At 44.0% G+C, this 16,440-nt stretch overlaps 1 protein-coding gene across 3 annotated transcripts in view; it reads left to right on the plus strand.

Moving 5' to 3' along the window:
* Nucleotides 1–1,366: 1,366 nt before the first annotated feature.
* The window catches only part of SETD1B (SET domain containing 1B, histone lysine methyltransferase), a 117,501-nt gene continuing 102,427 nt past the window's right edge, over nucleotides 1,367–16,440 (plus strand). For 2 of the 3 annotated variants that reach the window (XM_040346984.1, XM_040346994.1), the window contains exons 1-4: nucleotides 2,195–2,289; nucleotides 2,431–2,588; nucleotides 3,827–3,925; nucleotides 4,251–4,521. In XM_040346984.1, coding sequence (XP_040202918.1) covers nucleotides 2,217–2,289; nucleotides 2,431–2,588; nucleotides 3,827–3,925; nucleotides 4,251–4,521 — 601 coding nt within the window. In that variant the 5' untranslated portion in view covers nucleotides 2,195–2,216. Of the gene's footprint in view, nucleotides 1,816–2,194; nucleotides 2,290–2,430; nucleotides 2,589–3,826; nucleotides 3,926–4,250; nucleotides 4,522–16,440 lie in introns of those variants that run through there. The other variant, XM_040347003.1, reaches the window with a different exon arrangement.

The following is a 16,440-nucleotide window of genomic DNA, read 5'->3' on the forward strand; positions in this document are numbered from 1 at the left end:
ACTAAAAGTAACAGCATGAGTCTAGGGATACAGGGAATCCTCCATTAGGACTACAAGTAGCAGCATGAGTCTAGGGATACAGGGACTCCTGCATTAGGACTACAAGTAGCAGCATGAGTCTAGGAATATAGGGACCTCTCCCCTAGGACTACAAGTACCAGCATGAGTCTAGGAATATAGGGACCTCTCCCCTAGGACTACAAGTACCAGCATGAGTCTAGGAATACAGGGACCTCTCCCCTAGGACTACAAGTACCAGCATGAGTCTAGGAATACAGGGACCTCTCCCCTAGGACTACAAGTACCAGCATGAGTCTAGGAATACAGGGACCTCTCCCCTAGGACTACAAGTACCAGCATGAGTCTAGGAATACAGAGACCTCTCCCCTAGGACTACAAGTACCAGCATGAGTCTAGGAATATAGGGACCTCTCCCCTAGGACTACAAGTACCAGCATGAGTCTGGGAATACAGGGACCTCTCCCCTAGGACTACAAGTACCAGCATGAGTCTGGGAATACAGGGACCTCTCCCCTAGGACTACAAGTACCAGCATGAGTCTGGGAATACAGGGACCTCTCCCCTAGGACTACAAGTACCAGCATGAGTCTGGGAATACAGGGACCTCTCCCCTAGGACTACAAGTACCAGCATGAGTCTGGGAATACAGGGACCTATCCCCTAGGACTACAAGTACCAGCATGAGTCTGGGAATACAGGGACCTCTCCCCTAGGACTACAAGTACCAGCATGAGTCTAGGAATACAGGGACCTCTCCCCTAGGACTACAAGTACCAGCATGAGTCTGGGAATACAGGGACCTATCCCCTAGGACTACAAGTACCAGCATGAGTCTGGGAATACAGGGACCTCTCCCCTAGGACTACAAGTACCAGCATGAGTCTAGGAATACAGGGACCTCTCCCCTAGGACTACAAGTACCAGCATGAGTCTGGGAATACAGGGACCTCTCCCCTTGGACTACAAGTACCAGCATGAGTCTGGGAATACAGGGACCTCTCCCCTAGGACTACAAGTACCAGCATGAGTCTGGGAATACAGGGACCTCTCCCCTAGGACTACAAGTACCAGCATGAGTCTGGGAATACAGGGACCTCTCCCCTAGGACTACAAGTACCAGCATGAGTCTGGGAATACAGGGACCTCTCCATTAGGACTACAAGTACCAGCATAAGTCTAGGGATACAGAGACTCCTCCCTTAGGTCTCCTAGAAGGCCCGGGCTCCTCGTGTGGTCCCTGGTCTGCTGTCATTTCCTGGGTCACGTGGTGTCAGGTAAGCGGCCAGTGTGGGAATGTTTATCCCCTCCCCCTCTCCCCGGTGTAACACAAAATGGAAGGCAGGTTGTGATTGGCAGATTCCACACACAGGGAGCCGGCTGATAACAATGACAGGACTCGGGTTTTGTGGCTGGGTTTGTTCCCTCAGGACCTTCTCTCTCCATCACATATGCCATAAACACAGATAACAGCTCCCCTCCCGTGTCTCCCTCCCTGCCCCGGTGTTCACCGGACACTTCCATCTTGTCTGGCGACTGTTTAGAGCCGCCATGTAAATCTATCCGGCAGATTCCACACACCGCTTTCCTTCCACAACAAGGGGGGATTCCCTGCACCGCTTCCCAATACTAAACACACATTTACCACGAATAAGCACTAACGTCGCCTGAACAACCTAGAAAATGACCGGGACGTAGGCAATGTGAACGTTAAAGCGGTTAGAACTTGACGGTTATTGCGGTAGCAATGTATATCAATAACGGCTAACGGTAAAAAAAAACAAGACCTCAATGTAGGTAAGGAAATTATATCCGGGGGGTCATCCTGGTTTTTTAGAACGGTGATTTTTGTGCATCTAGCAGGCGGAATGTGTTGAGACGAAAGTGCGATGGGGGAGAAGCAGGCTGATCGCGGGGACTACTGACTGGCTGGGGACAGAGGAGGGAGGCGGAGGACAGGGGAGGCCGCGGTGCATTGTGGGCTGCCCCAGAGCGAGCAGAAGCAGCTCACACACACAATATGTGTTGCCTCGCCAAAAAGGAGCAGGCAGGGTGCCCTCCACAGCATGCCATGTAACCCGGGCAGGCTTCGGTGAAGCGGCTCAGCCTTTCCTGCGGGGGCAAGAAGAGGAGCCCGGGCGCAGGGGAGAGGGGTTGGGGGGTTGGGGGGGTGGGTGGTGTGGGAAAGGCGGGCAGGCATGTCTTTCAAGGAGGCCAAGCTCGGGGAGAGAAGCAAGAACCCAGAAGACCATGGCAGAAAGCAGAGCACAAGTGAGCCTGGGCATTGTATGTATGAGTGTGTGTGCCCCCTGTCCTGGAGTGCAACCATGGGGGAGCATCCTAGGGGCTCAGTGTATGTGTGCTCCCCCCTCCAAACCCCAACATTCACATCTCCTTCTTTATGGCTTGCAGGCTGGATCAACGGCATGGAGGCGGCGGGCAACCAAGCCGGCACTTCTGGCGAGAAGAAAAGTCACCATTGGAGGAGTTACAAGTTGATTATTGACCCTGCACTGAAGAAGGGCCAGCACAAACTCTACCGATACGATGGAATACACTTCAGTGTGCCTGTATGTCACCCCTTTCTCATTACCCCCCCCCCCCCCCCCCAGATCTAACTCCCATCCATAGATCTATGTGTGCATTCTGACAAGTGTGCCTGTATGTCACCCCTTTCTCATTACCACCCCCCCCAGATCTTCCTTCCATCTATAGATCTATGTGTGCATTCTGACAAGTGTGCCTATATGTCACTTTTCTCATTACCACCCCCCAGATCTTCTTCCCATCCATAGATCCATGTGTGCATTCTGACAAGTGTGCTCCCTACTTGTATGTGCTCCCTACTTGGCTGTCAAGATCTGTGCACCCCCTTCAGGAGTATAGTGCTGTCCTGGATGGAGCCCCCCATCTTCTTCTCCCTGTCAAGAGTATAGTGCTGTCCTGGATGGAGACACTCTCCTCTTCTCCCTGTCAAGATGCATGTCCCCCCTGTATAGTGCTGTCTTAGATGGAGACCCCAATCCCCTTCTTCTCCCTGTCAATATGCATGTCCCCCCTGTATAGTACTGCCTTAGATGGAGACACTCTCCTCTTCTCCCTGTCAAGATGCATGTCCCCCCTGTATAGTGCTGTCTTAGATGGAGACCCCAATCCCCTTCTTCTCCCTGTCAATATGCATGTCCCCCCTGTATAGTACTGCCTTAGATGGAGACACTCTCCTCTTCTCCCTGTCAAGATGCATGTCCCCCCTGTATAGTGCTGTCTTAGATGGAGACCCCAATCCCCTTCTTCTCCCTGTCAATATGCATGTCCCCCCTGTATAGTACTGCCTTAGATGGAGACCCCCTCTCCCTGTGAAGATGCATGCCCCCACCCCTATAGTGCTGTCTTAGATGGAGACCCCCCTTTTTCTCCCTGCCAAGATGAATGTCCCCCTCCCCCTGTATAGTGCTGTCTTAGATGGAGACCCCTTCTTCCTTCCTGTCAAGATCCATGCCTCTCCCTCTTCAGGTGTATAGTGAAGTTCTGGATGGGCACTCTCCCATCTATAGGTCCATGTGTGCATTCCGACAAGTATGCCTGTATGTGCCCCACTACCCGCACAGCGGTCAAGACCCATGCACCTCCCCTCCTTGGTGTGTAGTGCTGTACTGGATGGCGACCTCTTTCTCACCCTGTCCAGATACATGCCCCCCCCCCCCAGGTGTATAGTGCTTTCCTGAATGGAGGACCCATCTCCTCTCATCTATAGGTCCATGTGTGCCTCTTGACGAGTGTTTGTACTGATGGATTGTTTATTTTGCAGAACTCGGGCGTCCCCCCGGTGGACACAGTCAGAGATCCCCGGATCGGCAGGATATGGACCAAAAACAAAGAGCTGGATCTACCTGTGCCCAAGCTCAAGGTATTACAACAGCTGCTGACAGCGATCATCCTCAGCACATCCCTGGCTGGCTCTTGTTTTTTGTTTATGGAACTGTAACTATGTCGCCGATTGCAGCCCAGCCGTCAGTGATTAATAATAATAATAACATGTGCACTATCCATGGACTGTGTACGATCCGCCTTCTACAACACTCTACAAAGTAACCATCTTCTCCGGCCGGCCGGCGACTTGTGTATCTGACAGCTTCCCCCCTGTCTGTGTGTGTCTCTATCTCTGTGCCTGCGGAGGAGATCCCGAGTGTCGGATCACTCATCTCCATTCTCTTCTTCTTTTCTCTTCTCAGATCGATGAGTTCTATGTCGGGCCGGTACCTCCTAAGCAAGTGACTTTTGCTAAACTCAACGACAACATCCGGGAAAACTTTCTGGGCGACATGTGCAAAAAATACGGGGAGGTGGAGGAGGTGGAGATCCTGTACAACCCCAAGAACAAGAAACATCTGGGCATTGCCAAAGTCATCTTTGCCAGTGTGACAGGTGCCCGGGATGCAGTGAAGCACTTGCATAACACCTCTGTGATGGGCAACATCATCCATGCGGAGCTGGACACCAAAGGTGGGTGATGCAGGGGGGGCAGGATTGGGGGTGAGGAAGGGAGAGGGGGTGATGGGTACCGATTTGCTCTGTTCATTACTATCCCACTGAAGGATGTGTTTGTGTGTGTGTGTATGCTCGGTCTGTGTTGTACCCTGAGTCACGTGTAGAAAGTGTTGTCTGTTGCTAGGAGACTAGAGATCTAGGCTGTCTGTCATTAAAACTTTGTGCTCCTAATGTTTCTCTGTAATTTTATTCCACAAACTGTTATTATTCTTTCATGGTCTCACACCTTGATTGCTGGAATATGTGTGTGTCAATATCCCTACCTCGATTTTGTGTGCTTTTTTTTTTTAAATCTGTGTTTTGCATGCAGACTTTCACCAAGTGCCAAGCTAGAAGATGCAAATAAAACAGGGATAGTGTTACAAGGGACAGTGCTAGGAGGGTTGCCTTGTGTTTTGGTATCTTTGCTGCTTTGTTTTTAGTTTGAAATTACTCACTTTGCTCATGCAAAATATAGATAATTAGCATTGTAGGTGCCACTTGATTGTGTGTGTGTTTGTGTTTTTTTTGTTTTGTTTTGTTTATTTTTGCAACATGAGTATGTTAGTTTGTATCTGTTAGCTTAGTATCTAAGCATTGCATTGTAGGCTGTTCTAAGATATTGTCAATTGTAATTGTTTTTGGCATTCCTATGGTGGTATAGCCTTTGCTTAATAACTGTGGTGTTTTTCTGCTACTTTTGAAATTTTCCATGGAATTGCACTTAGTATTTTGTCTTAAGCTGTATTTTGTCTTAATCTAGTAAGGTTTGATAGTTCTGCATTCTACTTTTAAATTTTTGACTTTTTAAGAAACCTTGTATCATTATTGTGGTACTTTTCTAGTAAAAATAAGATCTTCAGTTTACAGAATTCCTATTTTGTTCTCTTAAAAGTAAATCCTCCAAACATATTCATGATTTCAGTTAAAAAAAAAAAAGGGAAAAATTAAATCAATTATGGTTAAAGGGTCACTAAAGGATTTTTTTTTTTTAGCTAAATAACTTCCTTTACCTTACTGCAGTCCTGGTTTCATGTCTTCATTGTTCGTTTTTGCTTTGAAGTAGCTGTAATTCTGCTGTGATCTCCACACTTCCTGCTTGTCTGGCGCCTAGTACTGGGAGCTTTTCACGGTGGTCTAAGCTGTCATTACTGTGTGTCTAAAACTCCTCAGTACCAATCATATTCATTTTAAAAACAAAACACTGCCCTGGATTTGTTTGTTTTTGTTCTGTGGGTCTCTTTACTTCACAGAAACATGAAACCAGTTTAAAACCGAAAGTGAAACTAGAGGCACATTATATGATTGAATTTAATCAATTTTTAATCATTTTTAAAAGGAATCGGTTAACTTTTATGTCTCTATACCCTGTAAACAGTCATTTCAGCAAAATTTTTTTTTTCCTTTAGTGACCCTTTAAGCTAGTAAGGTTTGATAGTTCTGCATTCTACTTTAAATTTTTAAGAAACCTTGTATCATTATTGTGGTACTTTTCTAGTAAAAAGAAGATCTTCAGTTTACAGAATTCCTATTTTGTTCTCCTAAAAGTAAATCCTCCAAACATATTCATCATGTTTCAAGTTTTCAGTTTAAAAAAAAAAAGAGAAAAATGAAATCAATTATGGTTAATGCAGGTGTACAGTTTCATGGATGGTAATACCTGTGTGCAGTATGCATACACTAAAGTTTTTTTTTTTTCTTTTTGTCTTTCCAAGTGTGTGTGTGTGTGTGTGTGTGTGTGTATTCGTTCCTCGGAAGGTTTCCTTTTCTCTGTTTTTATTTAAATAGAGTTAAAAAAAAAAAAAAATAATCTTTTGCTAAATCGGTGTCGCACCAATTGGAACGGTGCCATTGTCGTCAATAGGCTGCGACTTGTCATGCGATTTGATCGCTCCAATGTGAACCTAGGCTTAAAGCGGTTGTAAACCTGCATCAACATTTTTTATTTTTTTTCTCCTGCAAGGCAAAAGTCATAATGAGCTAATATGCACCGCATATTAGCTCATTATGAAATACTTACCTCGGAACGAGGTGTGTAGAACTTACCTGGTCCACGCCGAGTGAGATGTCCTCTTGCCTGGCGTGTCTTCCGGGTATCGCCGCTCCAGCGCTGTGATTGGCTGGAGCGGCGATGACGTTGCGCGTGCGCGCAGGAGATTTAAATTCGGCAAGGTCCGGCGGCTGCCGGTCCTTTCGCCGTAGATCCCCCCCCCCCCCTGCGCATGCGCCGCGGCGCATTGCGAGGGGAATATCTCCTAAACCGTGCAGGTTTAGGAGATATTCTCCTTACCTACAGGTAAGCCTTATTATAGGCTTACCTGTAGGTAAAAGTAAAAAAAGTGGGTTTACAACCACTTTAAATAAAGATGTTGATTTGCTTTAAATGTGTGTAGTATGTATGTAAATAATTGTTTGAGAAGGCTGGTGCCTGCAACAGATCTAAAGGGTTGTAAGGATTAATCCCCTCTTAATATCTGGTGTACATATTTGCTTTCTGACAAAAGCAATGCAAAAGGAATAGCTTGGAAAATATGTATGTAGACACCATCCCTGCACATGTTAGTGTTATGCATAGTGTTCAGTTACCACTGCACTCGCTGCTGTTATTTTGCAGTAAGAATATTGACTGGATGTCAAGAATACAGAATTAATTAATTTATTTGCTGTGTAAATGGGTCTCATTTCATTGAGGAGAGTATAGGCTTGCCAAAAGCTTTGACATTGCCCATGTATACATGCTGCAAATAGGAAAGTTTCACTTATTTGAAAAAAAAAAGTCACTAAACATCCCATAACATATGACTTCAAGGAATTGAAGATGATACAAATAATAAATGCATGTTTTTATAGTCCTATCAGACATTGGAATATGGCTGAATCATTTTAAAACATCATCATTTTAAGTTATAGTAAACGTATAACCTTCCAGTGTTTCCTTGTACAGTCAAAGTATAACCTGCTGACTTTATTGACATTAAAGTGGTAATAAACTATCACTTTAAAATTTGTACCTGCAGGTAAGCTTCTATTCTTGCCTATATTATTATGAATATCTCCAAAACATGCACAGTTTAGGCTCCAATCGATGATGTCACTGCACGTGTGCCATGAATGCGGAGAGTGCCATTCCACAATCGAGACTCCAGTGCGCATGCACAAGAGTGACGTCATCACAACCTGGCCGTTATAACGGCTGGAGAGTGCAAACCCAGAAGGAAGACCTGGTGAAGATGGAAGCACCAGGTGCAGTGACAGCTCAGCACAGGAAGGCTCCATTTGAAAGGTACATCTGTCATAATGGGCTAGTATGTAGTGCATCCTAGCACATTATTGCATAAACCTGCAGGGGCCCAATTAAAAAATTGGTAGTTTTTACTACCGCTTTAAAGGATAAAGCTAATTTAAAAGAGAAGTATGGCCAAAGTGTTTTTTTTTTTTTTTTAGGCCATACATCTCTTGTTGTTCGGGAGTGAACTTTTGCTTTCCTCTAAACCAAAATTGCCCCCCCCCCCCTTATTGGTTGAACTAGATAGACTCATGTCTTTTATTTAATTTTTTTTCCCATCACACTAACTATGTTAGAGTCAACTGACAGTGGGCTATTGCCGCTTCAGGCTCAGGAAAGATCCTGGCCCAATTGACAGCTGAATCCACTGCTCCGTGTGAAACCTGCCACCTCCTCTTCCCAGTGCTTCAGGGAGCACTGGAGGAGAAGAGCACAGTGACTGTCTCTGTTCCAAGCAGATCGAGAACTGAGAAATCATGGGTTGTATGATTGATCAGTTCTCAGGCATAGAGCTGACGTGGAATAGCTGTAGCATCACACCAATGTTGCACCATAGAGGTTAGTATGGATGTGTTTTATTTTTTTTGACAAGCCCTATACATCTCCATTATTTTATTTTGACATATTTTAATTTGTGATCCTTCTAGTAATGGTACTTCCTGTCATAAGGTGACAACACTGTTTCTGCAGTGTTGTCACCCTGCAGCCACAGCTACAGGCTAATTATTATTATTTTATTTTTTATTGAAAGCCCATGGTGTGTGTAACACACTCAAAAAACTTCACCTGGTGCAAAAAAAATGTGCACAACATAAAGGAGTGACACAAAAATGTGCAGCGGGTACACTTGGCCCTCTAAAATCAGAGGGCCCTTAATCCCCTGGGGAGTTGGGCTCCTGACAGGGAACAAGGTACTTACACTATGGTCTGTCCAGCCGAAGCCAGACAGACCCCTTTCTCTGGAGGGTCTGCCGAAACAGACCCGCCCAAGTACTCGGTGAGGCTCCCCCGAAGGAAGACCCCACGAGAGAGGGTGAACTAAGCCAGAAGGCCATGTCCATCCCCTCCCAAGACTTTCAGGACAGGCCTGAGGACCAGTACCCTACTCATCACAGGCTAATTACACAGTGCATAAGCACATTCAGCCTGTGTGCTCCTGTACTGGAAGCCATGTGTTATAGTCTGATTTTTCACAGCCTTTAACTGTTCTCTGCTTGCAAAAATATGTTTGGAAAGTGCCACCTCTCCCAGAAAAAGTCAGAATATTTTGTAAAAAAAAAATTACAAAACCTAGAATTTTCTCCAAAGGATTTAACCCTATTTTTTTTTTTTTCTTTCACTGAAGATTCATTAGCATAGTATTGACTAATTTGACCCACAGGCCACATAACGTTCTATCATAGGGAGATTCACCCTCTCTATTCATCATGCTTGGAGTTCTCACCAACAGTGAAATACTATCCCACATTTTAGGTTATCCCCAAAACAGTAATAGAGGGGAAATATTCCAATGGGGACCCTGGTTCTGGTGACCCTAGTGACAAAAAATGATCTCCTCAATTGAGAGGGATTTTGTCTAACTTCCTTTTCAGACTATAGAGCGGCACGATTCTGACCAAAATGAGAATCGCAATTTTTTTGCTTAGAATAAAGATCACGATTCTCCTGGCGTAAAATCATTAACATTATATAAAAAAAATTAGGCTAACTTTACTGTTTTTTTATTCATTGCATTTGAAAGACCGTGGCGCAAATACAGTGTGACATAAAATATTGCAACAACCACCATTTTATTCTCTAGGTTCTCTATTAAAATATATAATGTATAATGTATGTTTGGGGGTTCTAAGTAATTTTCTAAAAAAAAATGATTTTTAATTTGAAAACAACAAATGTCAGAAAAAGGTTTAGTGTTTAAGTGGTTAAGCTGTCCTAATTTACATACATAAATCTATTCCTTTGATGTAAAAGACAAATTCATACAGTGTTTAGACTTAATGTTCCACTGATAAAGAATGTTGTAAAACTTGGCACACTGCCCGGACTTTTGAAAGCTGAGAGCAGAGAGAATTTTCTGCATACAAAAGTTCGGGAAATACTTTGTCAAGATCACAACGGGAAAAAATTGCGATAACGATTCTTCACGATTAATCGTGCAGCTCTACAAATCGGGAATATTTTTCCTTTCAGTGGCACCACCAACTTGGGGACATTTTTTTTTTTTTTTATTTCAGTAACCTTGCTGATTCATGGACATTCTTTTGTTTGCCAGTATTTGTACACCAGTTTTATAGTTTTTACTGGTACTATTTAATTGTATGCCACAAACACTTTGGCGTTTGCCACTATTGGCCCAGGACCCTTCTCCATCCAATACAGGGTGGGCCAAGGATGGTGGTGTGGGGGGGGGGGGGTGCAGTTTCCCATCTTTGCCCTGGTCACTGGTTGACATTGTCCCAGCACTGGGTACATCTAATTATGTGTATGACACTGGTGGCTTCCTTCTTGGAAAATTGCATGCAGCCTTCGATGGTGATGCCTCCTCTAAAGTTCCAGCAGTGAAGACTGACAGATGGGGCTGGAGTACAGTGATCCCAGCAGGCCCTTCTTTGTGCAGCTCCCTAATTCAGGAAACAACTTCTATCTTCAGCTTGTTCAGTTAAGCTTTTAAAATGAAGATAGAAGCTGATTGCATAGCATACATGACTGCTCCAGTTTTGATAAATTCTCCTCCTTCTATTCCTTTCAAAGAATACAAGGCATTCTGTGACTGGACAAGGGGCGTATGAACATCGCAATTGCAGAATGCCTTGTGCTGTTTGAAAAGAATACAAGATGTTTTTGCTCTGCTCTACCCCTCACTGCCAGAACTTCAGTGGTGACGTCACCATCAGAGGATGCATGTAAGTAACATTTTTCATGTTTTTGCCCCCTTTAGGTAGATTGTCCCTCTCTTTTTGTACTATTTACCAATATCATTGAAAGTGAAAGTAAAAAATAATTTGGTTTGGGGTTGTCCCCAGGCCAGTAATAGATGTGAAACCTGTCAATGGGGACACTACATAGAAGGTATAAGAAAAGCGAGCCACTAATGCCCATGCAGGGGTTAACCTTTTTGGCCTCTTCCTCTTTTTTTTATTTTTTATTTAAAGTTGTGTTTATTGAAAGAAGCAAGATACAATCTCTGATCCAAGTTATGCAACTTGACGAGGACTACGATTCAACAATAGACGAGGTGTTTAAGTGCAACTGGTAGACATAACAGTTGGCTATAATGACATGGCAAAAGGTGGCAACAATTAAATGAAAGCCAAACTTCATGCCTTATTAACATGCAAATACAAGATGTTTTATTGATATAGTAAGAGATAGAGGGAAAAGAAGGAGAAAACATAATAAAAAAAAAGGGTGGGGGGAAGCTCATTTTAGACATATAGTTCTATCTCAGAAACAAACTGGCTTCATAATAAAATAGAACTTAAAGGGGAGTTCCAGCCTTGTTATGTTTATTAAAAGTCAGCAGCTACAAAAAGTGTAGCTGCTGACTTTTAATAAACAGACACTTACCTGCTCCACTGTCCAGCGATGCGGCTGCCTGGAGCGTTGCGCCTCCATTCACATTGTGGGCACCCGGCCATGACAGCTTTTGGCTTCACGGCCGGGCACTCACTGCGCATGCGCGAGTCACGCTGCTCTCTGAGTGGACAGGCGATCTCCTGGGACCTGTCACGTGTCCCGGGAGATCGCCTTGAGGGAGGGTCCGCTTAATGCGAAAGAAGGAGTCGCCTAGGCGGCCCGTAGGTGGAGTAGGACAGGAAGTTCCACTCCTACCGACGCCCCCACTCCCCCCCCCCCCAAAAAAAATTGCATGCCAAATGTGGCATGTAAGGGGCTGAGGAGTGCTTAAAGCGGAAGTTCCACTTTTGGGTGGAACTCCGCTTTAATGCGTTTTTGTTACCCCAACATTTCATATTCCTGATATGTGTCTGATGTACCATGTACTTGTATGAGAAAGTATTCTGTCCTGTTCTCTTTTTGTATTGCTTCCTTTATGTGAAATCCCTTTCTCCTATTAAAAACTGACCACACTAAGCAGGAGAGCAAATCGTGGTCAGTTCTCTAGGTAGGCTGGGAACTCTGTGTGCTCTCCTACAATGATCAGACTTGTCCTGACACGCCCCTCCTGCACAGACTGAGCTTCCCAGTAAAAGTGTGCTGCTGCTTCCCCTACCACCAGCTCTTATGCAGCTGAGAACAGAGGGAAGGTAATCGCTTATTAAAAAAAAAAAAGGGGGGGAAAAAGGTATTTACATATTTATTTTATTTTTATATACAAATGTTTTGCCTTTTCATTTATTTTTTAAACCAAGTGGGTTGTTTTACAAGGTGATCGTTTACAACCACTTTAAAGAGTAACTTCACTTTAAGATTTTTTTTTTTCCCCTTTTTCTTCCTTTGTTATATGAACAAAAATAAATGCGTATACTTACCTGCTCTGTGCAAGGGTTTTGCACAGAGCGGCCCAGATCCTCTTTTTCTGGGTTCCCCTAGCGGCGCTCCTATCTCCTCTATTTCATCGAGTGCCCCCACAGAGAGCTGCATTCCATAGAATGCATTATGGTGAAAAACCCTGAGGGTTTACAACTCCTTTAAGTCTGGGCTCTGATTAGGCCATGCAAGGACGTTCAGCTTTTTCCCCTTCAACCACTGTGTGGTCATTTGTACTGTGTGCTTTGGGTCATTGTCATATTGGAAGGTAAACCTTCCCATTGACAACTTTCTGGCAGAGGGCAGCAGAATTTTCTCAAGAATTTGACAATATTTTGCCCCATCTATTTTTCCTTCTATCCTGACAAGTGCTCCAGTCCCTGCTGCAGAGAGAGGCCCTCATACCAGGCCCTCATAATATTACCACCTCCTTGCTTTACTGTAGGAATGATGTTATTTGGATGGTGAGCTGTATTGGCTTTCCGCCAGACATATCGTTTGGTGTTGAGATTAAATTTTGGTCTCATCTGACCATAAGACCCCTTTCACACTGGGTCGGTTTGCAGGCGCAACAATGCTAAAAATAGCCCCTGCAAACCGACCTGAAACAGCGGCTGCTGTCTCTCCAGTGTGAAAGCTCTGAGGGCTTTCACACTGGAGTGGTGCGCTATCAGGATGGTAAAAAAAGTCCTGCTAGCAGCATCTTTGGAGCGGTGTGTGTGTTTACTACTCCTCCACTGCTCCTGCCCATTGAAATCAATGGGGCACCGCAGCTATACTGCCGTCAAAGTGCCTCTGCAGAGGCGCTTTGCAGTGGTTTTTAACACTTTCTTGGCCGCTAGCGGAGGGTAAAACTGCCCCGCTAGTGGCCAAATAGCGACGAAAAATTTATGGTAAAGCACCGCTAAAAATACCGGCACTTTACTACCGACCCTGCCCCAGTGTGAAAGGGGCCTAACAGAATCTTCAAGGTGCTTTTTGACAAAGCTCAGTCATGACTGCATGTGGCCTTTCTTGAGGATTGACTGTTTTTTTGCCATCCTCCCATACCAGCCACATTTGTGGAGAATTTGTGATATTGTTACATGAACACAATGACCACTCTTTGACCACTTTCACACTGAGGCGCTTTTCAGGCACTTTCGGTGAAAGAAAAGCGACTGAAAAGCTCACGAAAACCTCACGAAAACCTATTTCCATGAAAATCAATGCATGCTTTCACACTGGGACAGTGCGCTGGCAGGGCGGTGAAAAAAAATACCCTCTCCATTGAAATTAATGAAAAGCTCTTAAAAAGCGCCTGCAAAGCTCTTCAAAAGTGCTCATTGTTTTACTGGCAGTTTAGAAGCGCCTCAGTGTGAAAGAGGCCTTAGTCATATAAATTCCTGCTTCAGAGTTGGTGTAGACGTTTTGGTAGCCTCTCTGACCAGTTTTCCTCCTGGCTCTTTCTTCCAGTTTAGAGCGACGTCCTGATCCAGGGAGGGTCTGTGTTGTACCATATACCTGCCACTTCTTAATAATTGACTTCACTGTGCTTCTAGGTATTGAATATGTTTTTATCCATCTCCTGACTTGTGTCTGTCCACAACTTTATAATGGAGATCTTTTGACAGTGCCTTGCCATCCATAGTTAATTGTTTGCTTCAGTTGTACTATCAGGGACTGACATGCTTCAGGAAAGCTCTTTTCATACTGAACTAATAAAAATGACCACAGCTAATCAGTTTAAAATCAAATGGCTTTGTGTGTCATTGATAATGTGATTAGCTACACCTGATTGAGTTTACAAGTCATTTTTAGGGGGGGCAATCCCTTTTCCAACATTTTAGTTCTATATCTTTCACTTGCATGTTATAAGTTGCACTAAGGAAATAGCTGCATAAAACAAAAACTGTGCCTCTCAATTTCAGGCTGCAAAGCAACAAAGTGTTATTTTTAAGGGGGTGATTCTTTTCTATACAGACCTGTAGGTGCCCTCGTGCCTGTGGTATTGCCAGCAGTTATTTGATAGGGTAGGAATAAGTTTGGTAAGTGTAATTGGTCTGTATTACCATTGTGCTGGTATTTTATAATTACACTCTAGGGCTTTACAGTACATAGAGAGGGAATGGGTGAGGGAAAAAGCGATGAGCCAGTCCACATTGGAGAAATGTGTATCACAGTTTAACTCCCATTGGGCACGGAAGGGAAGTGGGGGAGCTTTTGCATCCTCCCTATGAAAACTACAGGCACTCTACAAATTGTGATTCACAGGAGATTTTTGTGGGCTTGGGTCAAGGTGAGAATAATTCTTGTCTGGATTATGAGGAGAATGCAAAATTAGACTGGGGTAAGCATATAAAGACTGTGCCAACTGAAATGTATAGGTTGCTATTTATGGCCTCTTCTGTTTGGTTTCCTGACTTTGTAGACCTTTTTGCTTAAACGAGTACAGCTTGTTCACTCTGCAAAGTGAATGTTCACTTAAATTTCTAATCCAATCATGTGCAATCAAGTCCTGTGATTTTTTTTTTTTTATATATTTTTTTTTTGCACGTGCAGCTTAATAAGTAACGATGAAACAGTGTTACTTTTGTAATGCCCAATTATCATGTACAAGGGGAAAAAAAAACAGGTATTTGCTTGTACATGATTGCATCAGTAAACTAAGTGAATGTGTTTACTTTATAATGTTGACCTGCTCTATTCCTTTAGTAAATCATCCCCACCATTTGGCAGCAAATATGAGTTGAGTTGAGAGGTATCTTAATATAGCACTGTCTTACCTGAAGGGTCCCAACATGCATAGCAGAGTTCCTGGGAAAAGAGGAACCAGTAGCAGCAGAAAGGGTGGAAGAGAGAGGCTACGCAGGGAAGGCTTTTGTGAAAAGCCAAGTCTTCAGTAACCCGCGGAAGACCGGCATAGTAGGGGCCTCCTGGAGCTCGACAGGGAGGCTATTCCATAGAACAGCACTCTGGTTTGAGACAGGGCTGTGGAGTCGGTAGATAAATGTTCCGACTCCTCAGTTTTATGTACCTCCGACTCCTCTGTATTAATATGCAAATGTATTTTATACATTCCTTGAGGGAAAGAAACGCAACCTACCACAGGACTACTGGCTGGGAAGCCAACAGTCTACTGTATTGCACAGTTTAAGCAAAAGACAAACACAATGAAAACAAAGTTTTTTATTCTAAAACATGATTTTCCTAGGAGAATCCCATAGTCATGTTTTTAAGTTTAAGCTAACAATCGGAGTTTACAAGTTTTTATAGCCTTAGCTAAATGACAGCAGTTTTTCCAATGGTTTACAGCTTCAGTCTTGAACTATTGGCCCTCCATTCCCTTCACTTATACAAGTGTCTCACTCTCTAGTCCTGCAAAAAACATATTTAATCCCTTATCAGTGAGAGGCTAGGTTACCCATGGGCGCTGCGTTCCCTGTAAAAGCAGAACACAACACTATGGAAAGTATAAGTATTGCAGCTCCTAATTGTGCGTTGCGTGCCATATAGTGAAGCACATGAAAAGCATGCTTCTTCACGGTCACTTAACGTGTTCGTTTTGCGGTTACGTGAGGCACTGCATGCATTGGTCTTTATTCTTACGGTAGAGAAGTCATTAATTATAACTTTTTGTGAATTGGGACATTTAAACTTGCTTTTTTTTTTTTTAAATTCCAAACTAAATTTAGTAGGAGTCGGAGTCGGTGCATTGTTTGCCGACTCCGACTCCAGGTACCCAAAATTTCCCCCGACTCCGACTCCTCGACTCCGACTCCACAGCCCTGGTTTGAGAAGGCCCAGCCACCACGCCGGATCTTCTTGGGCACCAAAATGTAAAGAAGATCTCTGCCGGTAGATCTGAGTGATCTAACAAAAGCTTGTTTATGGAAACGAGAGCAGAGATGGCTTGGGGCCAGGCCTCTAATAATCTTAAACATAATACATCCAGCCTTAAATAAGGTGTGATAGTGGACCGGCACTCAGTGCAAGGCGCAGATGACAGGGGTGATATGATCCCTCAGTGGGACATCCATGAGTAACCTAGCTGCAGCATTTTGAATAAGTTGAAGCTTCTGCACTAACATCTTTGGCAATCCCAGATAAAGAGCGTTGCAGTAGTCTAGGCAGCTACCTAT

Source organism: Rana temporaria, chromosome 1, assembly GCF_905171775.1.
Source record: "Rana temporaria chromosome 1, aRanTem1.1, whole genome shotgun sequence".
In the NCBI taxonomy this organism is placed as follows: Eukaryota; Metazoa; Chordata; class Amphibia; order Anura; family Ranidae; genus Rana; species Rana temporaria.